The sequence below is a fragment of the Geotrypetes seraphini genome, chromosome 15, assembly GCF_902459505.1.
Source record: "Geotrypetes seraphini chromosome 15, aGeoSer1.1, whole genome shotgun sequence".
Classification (NCBI taxonomy): domain Eukaryota; kingdom Metazoa; phylum Chordata; class Amphibia; order Gymnophiona; family Dermophiidae; genus Geotrypetes; species Geotrypetes seraphini.
In genome coordinates this window covers 2,797,425-2,819,973 of record NC_047098.1, presented here as the reverse complement: position 1 = coordinate 2,819,973, position 22,549 = coordinate 2,797,425, and the positions used below count along the sequence as shown (strand labels likewise).

The 22,549-nt window shown below is 39.6% G+C and overlaps 1 protein-coding gene across 5 annotated transcripts in view; it reads left to right on the top strand.

The window, feature by feature from the left end:
- Positions 1-22,549, top strand: part of SPEN (spen family transcriptional repressor) — a 192,989-nt gene that overhangs the window by 26,041 nt on the left and 144,399 nt on the right. For 4 of the 5 annotated variants that reach the window (XM_033921336.1, XM_033921338.1, XM_033921335.1 and 1 more), the window contains exons 2-3: positions 2,319-2,639; positions 12,016-12,492. In XM_033921336.1, coding sequence (XP_033777227.1) covers positions 2,319-2,639; positions 12,016-12,492 — 798 coding nt within the window. The remainder of the gene's footprint in view (positions 1-2,318; positions 2,640-12,015; positions 12,493-22,549) is intronic. The other variant, XM_033921340.1, reaches the window with a different exon arrangement.

Genomic DNA, 22,549 nt, shown 5'->3' with positions numbered 1-22,549 from the left:
TCACACAAAAAATTTGCACGCACCTGGCCAATCCTTAGAGGGAACATTGATTGGGACCCACATAAGATTTTCTGCCCATGTCCCAATCTTCCCCTTTCTGATCTTCTGAACCCAAGAGCAGTATATGCGTCCCTTAACAATCTCCCTCCCACCCTTTGGACTTTCTGATCCTCCCTCCTCTCCCACTCCCATATGCTCCCTCCTGGGACTACCTTTGCTGGTCCCTTGTGGTCTGGGGGAAATGGGCAGGAGTGATGTCCATTTGCTTCTGCCTGGCATTCGCTGCTCTTGAAAAATGGCTGCTATGACCTCTAGCACCAGACTTGTATTTTAAGTACTGTGGTACCTCAAAATACCATGAGGCTGCCACTAGGGGCCACAACAGCCATTTTCAAGAGCAGCCAGGACAGGAGCGGATGAATATTGCTCCTGCTCATTTTCCCCTAAATCACCGCAGCCCAAGGGGGAGTGAGGATGTTAAGAAGGGGATGTGTTTCTTCTGAGTGGGAGGTGGGTACACGCAGGAACAAATGTGCTGTTAATTGGTTGTTAACCTGCCACCAGCCAATATTTAAGACTAATACCTGGGTAACCTCACTGCATAGTTGTCCTATCTTTATTCTCTTATCTAGCTGGTTAGCAGATTGAATATTGCAGCTAACTGGCTAGATCCTCACTCCATCCTAACCAGACCCTAACCTTGCCAGTTAGGTAAAGACCATTTAGAGAGGATATTCAGTAGCAATAATATCCCCAGATAGCTCCAAACAAGTTATTTAAACGGCCAGGAGCTTTTCCTGGCTGTTTAAATTGCTTTCAATATTGGACATATTTTATTACTCTACTGAACATACTGCTTGCTGTACTATATGTTCCTTCCTCGAAAAGCTTATAATCTAAACGGGTATCTGATATAGTGGTGACTAGAAACTTGTCTAAGGCCATAAGATGTTGCAGTAGCAGAAGTGGGATATGAACGCTGGCTTTTCCGTTTTTCATCCCATTGCTCTAACCACTAGGCCACTTACTTCCTTCTTCCTCCCATCCTCAAAACTCTTCATTTCATTTTTGTTATCCTTCCCCTTTTTCTATAAACCTTTTTCCTCAACCCTCTTATGTCCTACCAATTGCTCTTTCTTTTCCCCTCTCATATGATGTTCAGCCAGTATATTAATCTTTCCTTTATAGTTTATCTCTCTTCCATCTTCTGTTACCTCTATTTCAGGATCTCTCTTTATCTTCTTATTCTCACTGTTTTGTAAGTCTATAGAAGGGAGACCTGATGTACAGCTGCTTTTTCTCCTTCCCAGCTGCAGGGAAAGAAAGTTCCTATATGCAGTGAAGCAGTATCATTGGAAAAAGGAATGGGATTTGATATACTTCCTATCTGTGGTTACAATCAAAGTGGTTTAAATATTATATAGAGATACTTATTTTGTACCTGGGGTAATGGAGTGTTAAGTGCCTTGCCCAGTCACAAGGAGCTGCAATGAGAATCGAACCCATTTCCTCAGATTCTCAGGCTGCTCCACTAACCACTGGGCTACTCCTTCGCTTCTTACTCTCACTGTTTTGTAAGCCTAGAGAAGGGAGACCTGATGTGCAGCTGCTTTTTCCCTTTCCCAGTTGCAGGGGAAGAAAATTCCCATATGCAGTGAAGTAGTCTGTCATTGGCCTTTGAAGGAAAGGCTTCATTAGTTCCACGGCTGCTATTTGGATAGACTTCTCAGGCTGTATAAACTCTAGGCACAGCATTGCCAAGTCTGTGTTCCTTCGGCTCAGTCTGCTGGCAGCAAAATTGCATTGTATTATGAGTAGATGATGATAAAACTAGGGAAAAAGTTGCCACTATTTTTGCATACATATTGGGATGAATTAGGGACTATCTTGGAAACCGCAAGCATATTGGGCGTGGCCTCTGATCGAAGATGAGACATATGCAACCACTTTTTGTTTTTTAATTCTTGTAGGTTTCAATTCAGTTTTTCCTATTTTGGGGGGGAGTGCTTTCTTTGGACTTGTACATCAGTATACAATACACTAATCTTGTTAAATTAGCACAGTAAATTAGAATGAATAAATAAAGAGAGAGATGTAGTTTAGTAGAAAATTAGATTTTTATCATTTTGTATGTCTGCATTTGTCCTTTTAAACTGTGTTGACCTTGTGCTAACCAATGTGAAATTGAAATGTTTACATTTGTAACTTGTTGGAAATTAATTTTTTGTAATTGACATTTAACAGACATTTTATCTGTAGTAATCTGCTTTTTATTAATGCTAATATTTTTCTTTTGTTCTTTGCATTCTCCCTCTTAGGTATGGACGTGTTGAAAGTGTCAAAATTCTGCCCAAACGGGGGTCAGAAGGTGGTGTGGCGGCCTTTGTGGATTTTGTGGACATCAAAAGTGCACAGAAGGCTCACAACTCTGTCAACAAAATGGGAGATAGGGACCTACGGACGGATTACAATGAACCAGGCACCATTCCGAGTGCTGCTCGGGGCTTGGATGATACAGTTTCCATAGCTTCTCGTAGTAGAGAGGTTTCTGGGTTCAGAGGAGGTGGTGGGGGGCCCACTTATGGCCCCCCACCATCACTTCATGCACGGGAAGGACGCTATGAGCGGAGACTTGATGGGTAAGTTCCAAGATTTCTTTAGGCAGGTATGTTGTATTTGATATGATGAGGAACAGAACCTCATATTTAGGGCCCCCAGATGGATGCGAAATTTTGGGAATTCTATTATTTCTTCTTTTGGGTTGGAAATGGAAGCAATTTCAGTCCCAGTGGCTGGTGTCTTGTGGAGCCATAGAAGATATTTCGTGCAGCTGATTGGATATCTTCTCTTGAAATAAGGTGATGATTTAAAGTTGGAAGCGTTTGTGGCAGTGGTAATTATGGAGTTATTCTACTTCCTTTATTTTGGATAACATTAAGGCCTTCTTGGATCTATTCCTTCTGCCTCATGGAGTTATTGTGCTGTACCATGGATTGACGTTCTCTGTGGAGTATCCAAGGAATACTAATGTTCCAGTTCTTTGGGCAAGTTTGAAGCATGGTTATCAGGTTTTTTTTGTTGTTGTTTTTTTCTAAATCTTGCAGCCTAATTGGATTGTCATCCTGAAAAACGTATTCTCAAGGATTTCTTGCTGTGCAACATCTTTGGATTCTACAGCCAACATTTAGCCATGGAATGTCATTAGATTATGAAGACTGAAGGCAGTTTACTGGATGGTTCCATAATGGTTCTACTTGGATTTCATTTTGGAATTGATTTCCTTGATGATATTGGCTCACCGTACCCTTTTGAGATGAAGAACAGTTTTGGGAATGTACAACTATTTGTTTTCAAAATGTTGGAATAAGGACCACAAGTATGAATTATTGAGTACCTCTGAAGGAAAATTGGATTATTATTGTATAAAAATTTTATGGAATTTTTCTAAGAATCATACTATTAAAGGACTTTTTGCTAATAATCTTGTGGATACATCAATCAAAAATTCACTGGATGGTTATATAACTGGACCCACAAGATTACTTGTGTTGATCAGTTGAGGAGGATGATCCTTTTAACGTTCTTGTTACCAACTGCTTGAGTCACAGTTAGGGCCAAAAACATCCCATAATGGCTGCAGTATAAAGGTGTCTCCTGGCCCAAAGAAGTCGTCTGGGGTGTGAAAATTCTTTGTCAGTCTGAAACTACTGTATCCAGTGGAATTTTTTTCGTGTTTTTTTTATGGTCTTACTGAGAATATTTTTCTTGTTGGCTCATCTAAAATACCATTTTACACCCTTGCCCATTAAGAAGGTGGATTATCCCTGTAAGAGAGGCCAAAATTGGGGAAGTTATGTTCACAATTCTCTCCCTAGATTAATTGGGATAATAGGTCGTGTTCCACACTTTGAAAAGGTTGGTATGTCCTGCCCTGTGTATATAGCTCCTCTTCTAACCCAAATCAAACTCTCTTTCCACTAACTCTAGTAGCATCTAGTATTAATAAATAATTATGTAACAGATAAGACATAGCAGCTCTGCTAGTTTGCTAGTTCTTGTTTTTCTCTTCTGCATCCTTTTTAACCTATTAGGACCTTCTTATTTTCATATCTGATTTTAGAAGTAATGTTTCCTCTGATTTAATGATTTAAGTTGGCCTGGAAATTGCTGTCACAAAATGTATGTTTTGTTTTACACTCATAAAATGACCCAAATCAAAACAGAAAGACTTAATATGGTTGCTATACTTATGTGCCTCCTTAATAGTTCACTTTTACATACTGGACATAGGGAGGAGGAGCAACAGAGAGAGGTCACTGACCTGAAACAATTCAAAATTTAAAAAATATTTTTGTCTGGTTTGGCATTTAGCTTGGAAGACCCACTGAAAACTGTTTCTTTATCCTGCTAGACTAGTCTAAACCAACAGGAAACTACATAATTTGGATATCCATAGGAATATAATTCTGCACTTGGAGGTCTCCAATCTCTCTCGAGTTTTTTTTGGTTTGGATTGGTCTAGTATGGCTCAAGGAAAAGTAACTAACAAGTATGAATAAATTCCACCATTAAACCATGCCTCTTAAGTCTTGTTTAAAATCAAATGAAGTGTTATAGCTGGAGAAGGATTATGGCATAAACTATGTTCTTAAGATCTGAACACTGATTTTCAAGGAAAAATGTGAAAGAAAGCAGAGGGTAAATTCAAATATGCTTTCTTTAAGATAAGTGGTGACCAAATTTTGAAACGTTTGGCATATTAACTGTACACTTCTCCCTCTGTATTCGCTGTGATAGGGGATTGACAGACCCGCAAATAAAGAAAACCCGCAAATAACTGTCATATCTTATTCGCTGTTTTCTATTAAAAACCATTGTGAATATGGTGAAACCGTGAATAACATGGTGGGAGACCTGGCCTGTTCCTGAAGGAGAGGCAAAGCATGGTGAAGAAAGTGCTGGGAATCAGCGATTTTCTCTGTAAATGCTTGGAATCAGCGATTTCTCTATGCAAGTTGATGTAATTTGGGGGGAGGAGCCAGCAAGCTAAAAACCGCAAATACGAAAGGAGAAGTGTATTTCTCTACAAAGACCCTTTGGAGAATATCAGAAAATCTCTTATTCTTAAAAATTTGTTTAACAGATTTGTTAGGAAAAAACAGACCTGGCCAAATTGCCCAAACTTTTTACTAACAAGATTAACCATTAAAGAGTATTATATCCCTTTGTTTCTTTTTTATTCTTAGTAGCCTGCACACTACAATATAAAATCCTGTTTATTCATTGATTCATTGGTTAAGCATAAAACAACTAAGGGTTGTTTTGGCTTTCTCAAAAAAGTTTTTGGGTAGAGCAATGTTATGTTTTGAGCTCAATAAGAATTGCTGTCTGTTGAGGATGTGGCACAATGGGCCTTGATTTGCAGCTCTGTGGCGATCCCCCCTGCTCCCCGCCCCACACTCTTTCCACTTTTCACTCTAATCCAATAGTCCTCTCTGAGAAAGGTGGACCATTGCATCCTTTGGAACTTGGAACAAGTATAGCCTGAGCCATTTCTCTAAAGGAGGGGGGTGGTATTTGTTATGGTGCATTATGGTAATTACACACTATTTACCTCTTTGTATGCATTAAACAGTAATAACTTTTGTTATAATACAGCTAGTGGTGGATAATTTGGGTTGCTGATCGTTGCAGTAGTCTACCTCTTGCTGTTTCTGAGTAAGGGGAACAGATGTTTCAGCCACCATAAGAACACAAGCATTGCCATACTGGGGCAGACCTAAGGGTAGACCTAAGCTCAGTATCCTGTTTCCAACAGTAGGCAATCCAGGTCAGAACTACCTGGCCACATCCCAAAAGAGTAAAACAGATTTTATGCTACTTACCCTAGAAATAGACTTGGGGAAATCCATTGCTTATCTTAATAATGGCTTCTGGACTTTTAGGAAATTATCCAAACCATTTTTAAACCCTACTAAGCTAAGTGCTTTTACTACATTCTCTGGCAGTGAATTCCAGAGTTTAATTACTTGTTGAGTGAAGAAGCTTTGCATTTTTGAAGGAGGTAAACAAGTGATTCATGTCTATTCATTCCACTTAAATCAGTATTTTATAGACTTCTGTCATATCTCCCCTGAGCTGCCTCTTCTCTTAAGCTTGAATATCTCTAGCCGCTTTAGCCTTTCCTCATAGGGAAGTCATCCCTTCCCTTTTATCATTTTCATCACCCTACTCTACATTTTATTTTATTTTTTAGATGCAGTGACCAGGATTGCACACAGTACTCAAGGTGTAGTTCCATTGATGGAGCAATGCAAAGTCATTATAACATTCTCATCTTTGTTTTTCATTTCTTTCCTAATAATTCCTAACATTCTGTTTGCTTTCTTAGCTACTGCTGTGCACTGATCAGAGTTTCAACGTATCTCGACAATGCCACCTAGGTCTATTTCCTAGGTGGTTGACTCCTAGTGTGGAACCTTGCATCATGTAGCAATGTTTTAGATTTCTCTTTCCTACATGCATTGCTTTGCACTTGTTCACTTTAAATGTCATCTGAAAACTGGATGCACTGTTTCTTAAGGTCCTCCTGTAGATATCATAGCATACCCTGAAGAAAACCACTTCATGATTCATGAAACACTGGTCTCACTTACTTAGATGTAGCAAGACCTGAACAGTAGCAACAGTGATCATGCCAGCTGCGGAAGCCTAAAAGAGCACCTCAAGCTGTGTTTGTTCCTAATAAAATAATGCTAGCTAGAAGATGGCATTATTTGTCTTGCCTGGGAATATTGGACTGCTACAGTAACCTGCAGCCCATTGCTCCTAGATCACTTAATAAAGGAACCAACCCCCTTCCCCTGCCGTCAAGACAGATATGGCAACCTGAATTGCACACAGTATTCAAGATGTGGCCATAGAGTGATACTAGGCATTATAACATTTTCATCTTTGTTTTCCATTACTTTCCTGATAATTCCTAACATTCTATTTGTTTTCTTAGCCACCACAGCATATCCCACGCATGTCAAACAAGGCCTTCCTGGCCGTTTTATGTGGCCTGTGGTGACTATGCTGCATCCAAGCACCTGACCGCGCAGCCCCAGTCCCAGCAGCGCTCCAAACCCCTCACCACCCATTTTCAGGCAGAAGGACCCAGTCTCAGTGTAAAAGCTAGGGTGCTCCACACAAGTACTTGACTGTGCTTGTTGTTATTTTCAGAACATGATTAATGCATGAGGATGATGTGTGATATGGTGTCTCAGGGCGAGAAAGGATCTATACTTCTATTAAGACTAAGTATCTTAATAAAAAATTTGGCCCACGACTTAGCCTGTGTTTAAGATTTTGGCCCCTTATGCGATTGAGTTTGACACCCCTGGCGCATCCTCAACAATGACACCTATATCCTTTTCCTGGGCAGTGACTCCTAACGTGGAACCCTGAACCAAGTAGCTATAGTTTGGGTTCCTCTTTGCACTTGCTCACATTAAACATATTTTGCCAGGAAGCTGATGTGGTTCAATGGTTAAAGGCATGTCTTCCACATTCCCAAGATCATGAGTTCAAATCAAAGTTTATTTAAAATTTGGTTACACGCCTATCCTAATTCTAGTTGAGAATACAATAGTAATAAAAATAGTACAAATTTAAAACAAATACAGACTGGCTACATAGACCAAAACAGACCAGAATGATTACACGAAGGAAGAGGGAGGAACTACAAATAAGTTGAGAAAAGAAAACATTGATGGAAAGTACGAATAGGAATGGGAAGACAGCTATTATGCTTCTGCATTTCATTTGAACAAAGAGAATAGAAAATAGAAGGAAACATCTGCCATTTTGATGACTAGTCTCACAAGGTCCTCTTGCGACTTAACATCTTTGAACAACTTTGTTTCGACGGCAAATTTAATTATTTCACTAGTTATTCCCATCTTTAGATCATTGATAAAAATGTTAAAAAGCAGTGGTCCCATCACAGACCCCTGGGGAACCCCACTATTTACCCTTCTCCTGACCATTTGAACCTACTGTTTTCTGTCTTTCAACCAGTTCTTAATCCATAATAGGACATTACCTTCTATTCCATGACTTTCTAATTTCCTTAGAAGTCTATCATGAGGTACTTTGTCAAATGCCTTTTGAAAATCTAAATACACAATATCAGCCTTTATCCACATGTTCATTCACCCCTTCAAAGAAATGCAGTAGATTGGTGAGGCAAGCAAATCCATGTTGACTTTCTCTTATTAATCCATGCTTATGTATATGTTCCATCATTTTGTTCTTTATAATAGTCATGTTTTGCCCAGCACCAACTTCAGACTCTCTGGTCTATAATTTCCAGGGTCACTTCTAGAACCCTTTTTAAAAATTAGCATTACATTGGCCACCTTCCAATCTTCTGGATTTTAAAGAAAAATTACAAATTACTAAGAATAGCTCTGCAAGTTCATTTTTCAATTCTATCAGCACTTTGGGATGTACACCATCTGGTCCAGGCAATTTGCTACTGTTCAGTTTGTCAAATTGACCCATTATACTGGCATTGGTAATTCCCCCACATCTTCCTTGGTGAAGACTGAAGCAAAGAATTCATTTAATCTCTCCGCTGTGGTCTTGTCTTCCCTGAGAGTCCCTTTTACTCTTTGGTTGTCTAGCAGTCCAGATGATTCTCTCCCAGCTTCTTGCTTTTAATATACTTAAAGGTTTTACTATATGTTTTGTTTCCAGTGCAGTCTTCTTTTCAAGGTCTCTCTCTGTCTTCCTTATTAGCACCTTGCATTTGACTTGCCATTCCTTGTGCTGGTTTCAGTTATTTTCAGTTGAATTCTTCATCCACTTTCTGAAGGATTCTCTTTTAGCTCTATAGCTTCCTTCATCTCACTTGTTAACCATGCTGGCTGCTGTTTGGTTTTCCTTCCTCCTTTTTTAATACATGGAATATATCTAGTCTGGGCTTCCAGGATGGTATTTTTTAATAACATCCACCACACCTGATGTAAATTTTTGACCTTTTCAGCTGCCCCTCTCTCTCTCTCTCTTTTTTTTTTTTTTTGGTATCATTCTCCTTACTCATGTTATCATAAAGTTAAATACTATTGTATTAGATTTCCAGTGTGAACTTATCCAGGAATTATATCAAATCTGATCATGTTATGATCACTGTTATCAAGCGGACCTCCCGTGCCAATTTATGCGCTCCACTAAGAGCTAGGTCTAGAATTGCTTTGCCTCTTGTCATTTCCTGAACCTGCTGCTCCATGATCCATAAAGTAGTCCTTGATTTCATCAAGGAATTTTCTCTCTCTAGAATGTCCTAGTGCCATCAGGGTCAGGAGCTACTGAGCATCATTACTATTTCAGAACCCCTAGTTACCAGGGATTCCAACAGGTAGGCCCAGAATGGTGAAGACATCTTTTGAAGAAAGGGTCTCTTTTGAGGGTGATAAGGGAGTCTTTTGGATAGGGTGTGTGATGGCAAGGGTCCTTGAGGAGGAGGGGTATGGTGTGTTTGGGTGGGGGAATCTTTGGAAGGAGAAACTGTATTCAAGCAAGGGGATTGCTTTGGGGCAGGGGAAGAGATCAATCTTTTCATGGCCAGTCCTTTAAAGATGCAGCCCAGGAGGATCATGCCATGGGTTAGTTGTCTATTGCTCCCAGGCAGTATGGATAGCACAACTTGCAAGGTTAGTCTCAAACAGCAGCATTCATTTGGTCCTGAGATAATGCAGCTTGATGGCTCCCACAGTAAACTAAGGTGCAATTAATAAAAACTTTTATGACATCTTAATAACTACCCTTCCTTATTTTGGGAATCAGTCTCAGGTTTTTCCTCAGATAATGTACAGTCAATGCTAAGCTGTTATCTTAAATTTTTCCCTTTAATACTATTAAAAACATATTTGTCCTTACTGAATTATCTTGGTCTGGAACTCTGTTCTATGGGACTTTGAACATTTCTTACTTGAAATTTTAAAATGGCTCTTAAAACTTGTATTTTTAAATAAGTTTTTAAAATCAGGTTTGAGGTAAATTTTAAAGCTGAATTGATAACAAAGTGGGAATGTCCTTTTCACTTTGTATCCTGATATTTATTTACCAGTTATGTTATTATGCAATTTCACTCCCGTGATGGTGTGTTTAATTTGTTATACATATTTATAATTCTATTTTCTACACTGTTTTCATATTGACTTTTGAAAGATGGTATAACAAATGAGCCTAAATAAATAAATCTTTTGATCTTGTCACATTTCAAATCTCTCTCTAACACTTGGGCCAAGAGACCTGAATCATTAAAGTTTTTTTGTTTCCTATATGCACATAGTAAAGCCTTCGAGTTGGAACCATGCCTATAGTAAAGGGGGGGGGGTAAAGTAAGGTTAAATATTTTTCTGGGCTTTATGTTGTTAAAATAATCCTTGCTGGAAGACATTACATGAAATAAATTCCTTATCCCTTACTGCACTTTTTACCCCTTACCAAATATATAGCCTACAAAATCTTGACTGAAGATTTTGTTAGAAACCTTATTAAACATGGAATTAAGTAGGTGTCTTATTAGGAACAGAGAAGTACAACACTGGACTGAGTTCTCAGTCCCAGTCCTGAATTTTAGAATGTTGGCAATGACTGTTCATTATACAGAATATGCTTGCTTACAGTCAATTCAAGAATCAGGCTAATTAACTTATATTGGTTACTAGGATAAGCAGACCTGTTTGTGGACTCTGAGGACAGTATTCAAGTGGTTGCTATGGACTGTATGTACTTCAGCTTCCAGTCTTGGACTGAAGAAATAGCTGATAAGACAGATATATATAAAGAGATGGCTTTTTTATTCTAGTGTTTAATTTGCTTCAAAATGTAGCAGTTTAAAGTATTGCATTGAGAGGCTTTTCATATGAGCACTCGAGACAGCTTGTAAATTATTTTCTCTAGTTGGTAGTCTGTTAGAAACATATTATCTGTATCACTATGGAGTAGATACGTAGATTAAATTGCACAGAGCACTACAAAAGATAACATCAATAAAATGACAAATTCTGAATAGAAAATTTTCACAAAATGTATTAATAACTTGAATATGATAAAAATATAAAATCAGGCTCACTTGCCCAGGTCTTGTAGCTAAGACAGGGAAAAATGCTTGAGTACCTGAATAAATTCATGTAAACCGTTCTGAGCTCCCCTGGGAGAACGATATAGAAAATTGAATGAATCAATAAATAAACCCCATTTGCAGCAACAGTTAAGCTTTTTGTTAAAAGTCTTTTATAAAAGGGAGAATTTTCTCTGGATTTTATTTGTTGGGCCATTTCAGCATTTGATGTAATTTTTTTATAGGTGCCTCCAAATTACTTGTTGGAGTAGTAATACCAGCACCATTTAAAGAGAAAGGCAAGAAAGTTGCTGGTTTTAAATAATTGTGTAGATAATATTGATGTCTACAGTTTGGTAAGGAATCCACAGATGTTTGTAACTATGCAAAGTAATGTTTTTTAACTTCTCTGGCTTTAATATAAGAAACTTTATAATGGCATGAAGAAAATGCATTTCTTTTTTTTATGGTATGTGTACATTGGCCATGAAAACCCAGTCTGTGATTATTAAAATAAAAGTTTATTTACTAATTAAGGGGTCTTTTTACTAAGGCGCGTTAGCCGTTTTAGTGTGCGCTAAAAGAGCTAGCATGCCTTAGTAAAAGGACCCGTAAGTGGTATTGTGGAATGTTATACTCCCATTATGATTCCTGAAAGAATTGGTTTGGTCTATTAGTCAGACGTAATCTGCCCTTGAACTGTTTAAGTACCGGTACTAGTTCAACATAACAAAACTTTAGGGTGCAGTAAATTTTCATTGCCAATGTGTTTCTGAAGCTTTGCTGATTGTTGAGGTTATAGGCTTAAACAACGCATAGAGAAAATTTGCGCAAATTAAATGTACATTTGCTTTGTTTGCTACTAGTTCTCATGCAAATATTTTTTTCTTTCTAATATACAGGGCTTCAGATAACAGGGAGCGTACTTATGAACATAGTGCCTATGGACACCATGAACGGGGGACTGGAGCATTTGATCGGACAAGACATTATGATCAGGATTACTATAGAGACCCCCGAGAGCGGAATTTACAGCACGGGCTGTATTATACTTCTCGGAGTCGAAGTCCAAACCGCTTTGAAGCTCATGACCCTCGTTATGAACCTAGGGCTCGAGAGCAGTTTACGTTATCCAGTGTGGTACACAGGGATATCTACAGGGATGATATTACACGGGAGGTACGAGGCAGAAGGCCAGATCGGAATTACCAGCACAGCAGGAGTCGTTCACCACATTCATCCCAGTCCAGAACCCAGTCTCCTCAGAGACTGGCTAGCCAAGCATCTAGACCCACACGGTCTCCTAGTGGCAGTGACTCTAGGAGTAGATCCTCAAGTAGTGATTCAATCAGCAGCAGCAGTAGTACCAGTAGTGACAGGTAGGTTTCAACAGTTGTACAGTATGGAAGCAGAACTGTTAGAATGAAATCCAAGTACACCAAACCCTCTCTTTAAGATTTCCCTAAAGCAGTCATATGTATTATTATATTATGTTGCTGAAGTGATTGCAAGTTGCATATATAAGTATGTTGGTAGTGATGATGCATTAATACAATTCTGCTCAAATTGGTTATTGGGCTTCTCATTGCCAGTCCAGTTTTAAGGAAATCTCTAATGAATGCGTATGTGAAAGATTTTTACATGTACTGTCTTCAGTGTATATGGATACATTTCATGCATATATCCTGAAAACTGATTCAAAAACTGGTATGAGCACTAGTGCATTAATATATTGGGGTTCAGTATTTCCTTTTTCATTTCTAATTGATCTGGAAAAATCTACTACTACTACTACAGACAAAGAGGACAAATAAGGTATTAAGGAACTGCTTATGGTGGGAATGATTAAACAAAAAATAATAATGAAAAATAATAATTTTGTTTCTAGTGTGACAGGACACTCCATTCCTGAACGTGTGGGTAGTCGATCCTGTCTCATGAGAATTCTTGTAGTGCGCTTCATTGTTCCGCCTCCCATCCTTCTGGGCTGTCCTCCAATTCCTCAGTTATCTCTCTACTAACGAGATGGTAGGAGCTTGTCTTTTCTACTCGTGTTTCTTTTCATTTAAATTCAGTCTTCTTTAGCAACTCTCCAGACCGGCCCAGTTCACTGATGGGTAATAGCTCACCTGGACCAGTAGGTGGAGACTGAAACAAAACCTTTTGGCTGTAATACAAGTAGCTGTGCTTTCCCCTAATATATTCAGTCTGTTCTCAGTCTACAAGCAGGTGTGGTAAGCTGTTGTCAGTCTTCCTTGGGTTAGTGTAGGCCTATTGGAAGTTGTTTAGTGGCCTTCTTGTACCTATCTGGTGCTGGACTGAGCTTGGGAGGACCCTATTGGGGGGTCTGTCCAACCTTGGGGGGTGTCACATCAATGGGTCATGAGTTGAGTCCCCCCATTTCTTCCACCTCCCCAAAATTTTGTAGAGGTGCCTCAGCTGTAAGCCTTGCCACCGAAACCGGCAAGGCATATCACTTAGAGAGCTAGTGGAGTCTGTTCGGACAAAAAAAAAATCCTGAGGCAGTGCCGGTCTGAAGGAAAACCTTCAGTTGACTGTATAATGGAACATTGGTTTGCGAGCATAATTCGTTCCAGAAGCATGCTCGTAAAGTAAAGTGCTCGTATCAAAGCAACTTTCCCCATTGTACCAAACTACAAAATTTCAGACTCCTAGGTAGTTTCCTTCTGCCGCAGTGCTTAAGCAAAGTTGGCATTTTAGGTCACACGAGGCATGGGAATGGATCGATTGCTTTTGTTCAACCACCCCTAGCTCCTGACCAAATTGAGATAGATCCAAAAATTTTTGCAGTTTCATTTGAGACCCTAGACAACACCCCTGTGAGATTTGGTTGGATTTCAAGGGGGGGGTCGAGTGTGGGCTCCTGGTCCACTTGACATGGAATAACCACTACGTCAATTGTCAGTGGGGAACCAGGAGTCGTCTGGTGGAGCAGGAGGCTGCTCTGCTCATGGTTTGGGCAAAGACTCATTTTCTGGACATCTCGACTTTCCACATAGCTGGAGTGGAGAATGTCCAAGCAGACTATCGCTTCCACATATCTTCTTCAAAAGAAACCTGTTCTGGAATTTCTCAAGGCTCTTTCCACTCAGGGTCAGGCAGCTTCTTGGGCCAAGTCTTCGCTTGTACCTCCAGTGGATATCTGTACAGCTGCAGTTTGGTCTTCTCTGCGATCCTTTTTCGACAGTACTGTGTGGACATTCAGGTGCATCGGGACGCGGTGTTCGGTGAGCATGTTCTGGTGGCGTCCCTCCGGGGTTCCCACCCACGATGGGTACTGCTTTGGTACATCCTATCAGTGAACTGGGCCAGTCTGGAGAATTGCTAAAGAAGGAGAAATTAGGTTCTTATCTGCTAATTTTCTTTTTTTTTTTTTTTTATGACTCTCCAGACCGGCCCAGTCCCCATCCTGTCTTTCTGTCTGTCGTTCTTTCGGGATTCACGTGAAGTGTGTGTTTTTTTTCTGCGGGTTCTAGTAATTTTCTAGGATCAGGGAAATTAAAAAGAACAGCACTTTGGCTCAGCTGGTGTAGCTGGTGAGCTGTGGGGACATTTGATGAAGGGGCTTTTTCTATGCAATTTCCAACAGTATTGTTCTATATTAGTTGTTACTCTTGTTCGGAGTGTTGTTACTGTTATACTTAGTATTTCTTAGTTCTGTTTGGCTATTCAGCAGACTGAATATATTAGGGGGAAGTACATCTACTTGTATTACAGCCAAAAGGTTTTGTCTCAGTCTCCACCTGCTGGTCATGGTGAGCTATTACCCATCAGTGAACTGGTCCGGTCTGGAGTTTAAAACAAAGAAAATTAGCAGGTAAGAACCTAATTTCTCCTTCGCTAACCATTTGCGTGGCTTTTCAGTGCTGCAGAGGACCCCTCTTGTGCGACAGCTCTGGCTGCAAGAGAGCGCAGACTCTGAGAACATAAGAATAGTCTTACTGGGTCAGACCAATGGTCTATCAAGCCCAGTAGTCCATTCTCACAGTGGCCAATCCAGGTACCTTGCCAAAACCCAAAGAGTAGCAACATTCCATGCTACCGATCCAGGCCAAGCAGAGGCTTCCCCCATGTCTTAAAAACAGACTATGGACTTTACCTCCAGGAATTTGTCCAAACCTTTCTTAAAACCAGCTATGCTATCTGCTTCCAGAGCTTAACAATTCTCTGAGCAAAAAAATATTTCCTTCTATTGGGTTTAAAAGTATTTCCCTGCAGTTTCATCGAGTGTCATCTAGTCTTTGTAATTTTTGACGGAGTGAAAAATCGATCCACGTGTACCTGTTCTATTCCACTCAGGATTTTGTAGACATCAATCATATCTCCCCTCAGCCTTCTCTTTTCCAAGCTGAAGCGCCCTAACTTTTTTAGTCTTTCCTCATACAAGAGGTCAAGAGTCTGCTTCCAAGGGGCAGACTGCTTTGCAGTGCACCCATTTGGACAGCCTGCACTAACAGTTTGGGAGCTCAGAGACTGTTCCCTTGGGAGCAAGGCATGCCCCAGATTTGTCCGCAGTGGCCTTGAGTGCAGGCTGAGTGGCTTCATGGTGGTTTTTCCAGTATCGGGGCTGACTGCTTTCCTCCCTGTTTGTGTGTGCATGATCCGGTATGGATTGGGATCTTCAGCTGGTTTGTATGAGCACTAGTGCATTAACATATCAGAGATCAGTATTTCATTTTTCATTTATAATTAACTTGGAAAAATGTACTACTACTACTACAGACAAACAGGACAAATAAGGTTCTAGGGAATTGCTTATGGTGGGAATGATTAAACAAAATAATCATATGAAAAATAATTTTGTTTCTGCTACTGATGTACCGTATTTTTTTGCTCCATAAGACGCACCTGACCATAAGACACACCCTAAATTTAGAGAAGGAAAACAAAAAAAATTCTGAACCAAATTCTCCCTGCCAGGCTCTGCACCCAACCCTACATTCCTTGCCAGGTTCTGTACCCTGTCCCGCTGTACTGCCCTGTCCTGTAACCTGCCGCTCAGTACCTTTTTTTAATCCCCCCTCCCTTTTTTATGGTACAACATTTTTTATTGGTTTCCAAAATAAATTACAAATGGGGCATAGCCCAAAACAGAAACAAGTCCCAAACAAAACTGGAACAATAATCAAGAATATCAGCATGAACCCCCACCCCCTCCTAGAGCAGGGAGCAACCTCCAGTATGCAGAACACTGAAACAAAAATTAAAAACAACCTTTTTTAACCCCTGTCCCTTTTTAAAACACCCCTGTCCAATCCTGGAGCGAAGATATACATTTTTAATATCCTTCCCATTGAATTTTCTGATTATTTTCTTCATTCTTTTATTTAATTGTTTTTCTTTCAAATTATTTAAATATTCTCTTTTCCGTTTTTGCGGCCTTCGGACCTCTTTTGGCCTCTTCACAGGCTGGCTGCATCAACTGGTTTTCAGACTCCGAATTACTTGACCTCCAGTAAAATTGAGTCCTTCGACCTCACTGTGGCTAATTTTACCATCAATGTCCAAGCCTTCTAGCAGGTTTAAAAAGTGTACTATGTGCAACAGGGCCTTTCCATCACTGACTCACACAGCTGGTGCTTTCAATGTCTTGGTCCTGAGCACCGGGTCGATTCTTGTCTGCGCTCTCTGAAGGCTGAGCTTCTGCAGCAGGAGAAGCTTTTCACATCCCCTTCAACATCGACCATGTCTTAGCCACCGAAGCCTAAAAATCATTCCACAGAGGCATCGACACTAGCACCATGCTCAGTGTTTACTCTTGACGGTACCATTGACTTCTTTAAAAATGCTAAGAAGCATTCTTATACTTCACCTTCCACTCATACATCGGCGTCTTCTCAAGCATCGTATAAGTCGATGCATGCCAAATGCTGATGCAAGATGTCGAGGTCTCCTTTTCTGCAGTTAGTGTCTTGGAGGCATGCATTGTCATCGAGGTCACCAATGCCTTGATGAACTGCAGCACCGGTGGCATCGATTGAACTGACAACATCTGCGGTACTGGTGCATTCTTTACAGGAGCAAATCAGAGAGCTACTTCAGAGGGAGTTGGCACTTATATTGCAAGCACAACCAGCCCCTGTACCTCCCTAGGCTCCATCGGTACTGTCCCAGCCCAAGCATCTCTCCACCAGGGACTCCGGTACCAAATCTTTTAATACCTCACATTTTCTTAGTTGAGTCCACCCTAAAAAAAAAAATCATCCAGTATTAGGACATATGGCAGTGCTCCATGTGGGAGAGAGGGCCAAATCCTGGACAAATTCACCAACTCTACCAAATACCATGTTAACAAGTCGTATCCTTAGCTACAATTTTTATATGATTTTTTACTTAAAAACGATTAGAGCAATAGTGCTTAGTTATGAACAATACATTCCTGGTGATTTACTAGAGCAATTTCAAGATATTACACATAATTTGCTTGAAACTAGAAAATTCATGACCAGATCAGTGTTTGATGCATTTGATGTCATCTCTAGGGCTTCAGCACTGTCATATCACCATGCATCACAAAGCCTGGTTGCAAATTTCTGATCTTGACCCTAATGTACAAAACCGGCGATGAGCTATTTGGAGACAAAATCGAAGAAGCCATGCAAAAAATGGCAACTCTCTCCACTGCAAAATCTTTGAAATTTCAAGCTTCTAAGAAATGCAGCAACCTTAGATATCAGCCATCATTTTACAAGCAGCATTATACTCAACCAACTTTTACTTCCAGGGCTCCTACACAAAAGCGCCCCAGGCAACAACAATCTCGAAAACCTTAGTCTCGGAATCATCAAAAATCCACTCAGTCTTTTTGACATTCTCATCTAGAGCCTAGCCACTGTTCTGCTGTCTCAACCTCCTCCTCATCCTATTGGAGGTCATTTAACCCATTGCCACCATCATTAGATTCATCACAACAGACAACTGGGTATTACAAGTGATAAAGGAGGGATACGCTCTGCATCTTTGTGAAGAGCCTCCAAACAAACCTCCAAGAGAGTACTCTTTCAACTCACAGCATACCTACTTTCTTCAACAAGAATTCTTGGCCCTCCTGCAGCTGAATTCCATCAAACCAGTTCTTCCTTCAGCAGAGGGGCCTGGGGGTTCTACTCAAAATATTTCCTCATACTAAAGAAGACAACGGGCCTGTGCCTGATTCTCGATATTCAAGCCCTCAACAATTATTTAGTCAAAGAAAAGTTTTGCATGCTATCCCTAGGCACTCTATCCCCTCTTAGAGAAGGATAACTGGCTTTGCTCTCTGGATCTCAAAGAAGCATACAAGAATATCCCCATTCTTCCAGCCTACAGAAAATACCTTCACTTTCAAATAGAACCTCATCATCTCCAGTACAGGGTGCTACCCTTTGGCTTAGCATCAGCACCCAGAATATTCATAAAGTGTTTGGTTGTAGTAGCTGCATCACTTTGCTCTTATGACTTTCATGTATTTCCTTATCTAGATAACTGGTTGATAAAGGCATCCTCACCTCAAGCTGCTCAGATAGCAATGAACTTAACCATCCATCTCTTGGAGCTTTTGGGATTTGCGGTCAACTACCTGAAAACCGAACCTCCAACCAACACAGACCCTGGAATTCGTAGGAGTGTTCAAGTTTCAAGTTTTATTTAAAATTCGATTAAATCGCTTATTCGATTTCTAATCAATATACAATAATTAAAATAGGTACAGAGAATAATACTTACAGACATATTAAAAAAATACAATATATGAATACGAACAAACAGACTGAGAATTACAGTAGTGATAGGGAAAGGTGAAAAAGGAGAAATACAGTGGTGATAGGAAAGCACACATTAGGGTAAAAATATCAGGGTAGAGGAAGATAAAGATGTAGATGTCCAAAGTAGTAAAGGCAAAAAAGATGGATATGGCAGGTAAGAACCTAATTACCAGATGTTATACATTAAATGCATCTTTAAATAAAAAGCTTTTCAAGTTTCTTCTGAACACGACTCACTTGTACCTACCTCCTTCAGCAGAAACTTGACACTTTATTTCTCCTTTACAACCAAGTCTCTACTTACTAAACCATCATAGCAAGCCAAATTACGAATCTGTTGGGTCGCTGGATCATCTGTTGTTCTATTGTCCTTTGATACTTAACTTTTGGAGGTCAATATGGGGTAGAATTAATAACATTTTGGAATCATCAATTCCACTAATGTATGAAGTGGTCATTTGTGGAACATTATTACATGTTAAGTCCCCTATGGATCAATATAAAGGCTGTCTTTTCCTTATAATGACTGGGATAGCCATCCAGATGATAACCCGAAACTGGAAGAATTATGATCGTTTAAATTTTTCTTTCTGGTGGGCAAATCTTTGCTCCAGTTTGTCATAATTTGATTTTTAAATATTTACACTTGGGATGGGTGGGAGGATGGAAGGATATGGCTAATATGTTAAGGTTATTGGGGAAATCTATGTTTTTGTGTTTTATTAAATTATTATTAGGTGGGAGGGTAGGGGGAGAAATTGGGTTATGTTTATTTGAAAGATAAATGTGCTTATATTGACTATTAAGATTGTAAAATCAATAAAGATTAAAAAAAAAAAAAAAAAGCAGCATCTGTTGGGTCACATGGCATCCACAATACATTTTACCCAATTTACCCATCTACATCTCAGGGATCCTCAGTGGACACTTGCCTCGTAATGGTCTCAGGCCACAGATTCCATCTCCCATTAACTTGAAGTCACCTCACTTCTCTGTCAATCCCTGCAGTAGTGGCTCATCTCATCCAATTTCTCCCTATGTGGGGAACTACAATTTAAAAGTAAAGAAAACATAATGAGGAAGCAGGAGAATGAAGATTACTTGGCTATTTCTAAGTCTATTCAGCAGTTGTAAGCATCTCGGAAGAGGTAGCTCTTTAGATTTCCCTTAAATTTGTCTAAATTTTTTACCGCCCTAATATGAAGTGGCAAGGAATTCCATATTGTAGAAGCCGTACTTGACCTTCCCAAAGAGCCAGCTTCCATTTTATTTCTCAATGTAAAAATATTTGTACAAGATCCCTGAAAGGAAATATTAAGTTCATTAAGAAGGTTAAAGATGTCTGCCATATATGTAAGCTTAGCCATCCATTCCTCATTAAACAAAGGTTCTGTTAAATTAGATTTTTCCTCTCGTAGAAACTTCTTTACCTCCTCCTCTCTTAATTCGAAAAGGCATGCAAGAACTCTTCCTCTTCCTGCTCTTCCCCTCCAGCAGGAAGTAGGGAATTACAGACCGGTAAGTCTGACTTCTGTGGTAAGCAAATTAATGGAAATGCTTTTAAAACAGAGAATAGTCAAGTTTCTGGAATCCTGTGGATTACAGGACTGGAGGCAACATGGATTCACTAGAAGTAGGTATTGTCAGACAAATCTGATCAATTTCTTTGACTGGGTGACCAGAGAATTGGATAGAGGATGTGTGCTAGATGTGGTGTATTTAGATTTTAACAAAACCTTTGACAGTGTTCCACACAGACGTCTAATAAATAAACTGAGTGCCCTCGGGATGGGTCCCAAAGTGACGGGCTGGGTCAGGAACTGGTTGAGTGGAAGGCGACAGAGAGTAGTGATCAATGGAGATCGCTCTGAGGAAAGGGATGTTACCAGTGGTGTGCCTCAAGGTTCTGTTCTTGGGCCTGTTCTTTTTAACATCTTTATAAATGATATTGCTGAAGGGTTATCGGGTAAGATTTGCCTCTTTGCAGATGATAACCAAAATCTGAAATAGAGTAGACAAGCTAAATGGTGTGAATAACATGAAGAAAGACCTGGCGAAGCTTGAAGAATGGTCTGAAATTGTGGCAGCTAAAATTTAATGCTAAGAAATGCAAGGTCATGCATTTGGGCTGCAAAAACCCAAGGGAACGGTACAATTAGGGGATGAAGAACTTATGTGCACGACAGAAGAGCAGGACTTGGGTGTGATTGTATGTGATGATCTTAAGGTGGCCAAACAGGTTGAATAGGTTACGGCGAAAGCTAGAAGGATGCTAGGTTGCATAGGGAAAGGTATGGCTAGTAGGAAAAAGGAGGTATTGATGCCCCTGTATAAGACTTTGGTGAGACCTCATTTAGAATATTGTGTACAATTCTGGAGTCGCACCTTCAAAAAGATATAAAAAGGATGGAGTCAGTCCAGAGGAAGGCTACTAAAATGGTATGTGGTTTTCATCATAAGACATATGGGGACAGACTTAAAGATCTCAATCTGTATACTTTGGAGGAAAGGTGGGAGAGGGGAGATATAATAGAGACATTTAAATACCTATGTAATGTAAATACACGTGAGTTGAGTTCTCTTTCATTTGAAAGGAAACTCTGCAATGAGAGGGCATAGGATGAAGTTAAGAGGTGATAGGCTCCGGAGTAATCTAAGGAAATACTTTTTTTTACAGAAATGGTGGTAGATGCATGGAACAGTCTCCCAGAAGAGGTGGTGGAGACAGAGATTGTGTCTGAATTCATAGACAGAGATAGGGATAGAGAGAGAAAGAGATAATGGTTACTGTGGATGGGCAGACTAGATGGGCCATTTGACCTTTATCTGCCATCATGTTTCTATGTTCCAGGGTGTCTCTCCATGTGCTGATAGGAAGGGATAACACCTAACCTTGTAGAACAATGTGACTGACTAAAGAAAAGAAAATTATCAGGTAGAACATAATTTCCCCTTCTCTGTTATTGATGCTGGTTTTTATCATTTAGATGGGTTCAAGTTTATTTGTAATTTGATATACCGACCATCACAAGTATCTGGTCGGTTTACAATAATAAAAATGTAAAAAAATATTTAAGATATTTAAAATTGCATAAAAAGATAAGAAAAAAAGAGAATGGGGAAAGTTGATGACATGACAAGGATATAATTGAGACGGGTGGGTGACGAGAGGAGGGAAGGGGAAAGGAAGGTTTTTAATTACATTATGTAAATAAATAAAAAGTTAGGAAAAAAAGGGAAGGATAAAACGGAAGAGAAAGGGGAGTGTCGCTTCTTAAAAGCATTTCTCTGTTTATCAGTTTTTGCTTCCCCTTTTTTTTCGGTTTCTCAATTGAAGTTTAGATAGGCGTCTTTGAAAAGAAATTTTTTTAAAAACTAATTCTTTTATACATTTGTTACAATTTAAATAACAAACATAAAGGTACATCCATTTCATATCAGCATAAAATGCTTATAAAATAAAGTGCAAAGAAAATTATAACAATGATCTAGTTCACATCATTTAGCCCGCTAGTGCTGCCGCTAGGAAACAAATTAATTAAACCAAATATATAACATATGGCACACAAATAAACATGTGGCATATTTTACTTGTCAACTAAACATTCTCCCAGACTTGTAAGAGTAAATTATCTCGGTTTTTTGAGTCATCTAAAGATACAATAAGAAAACA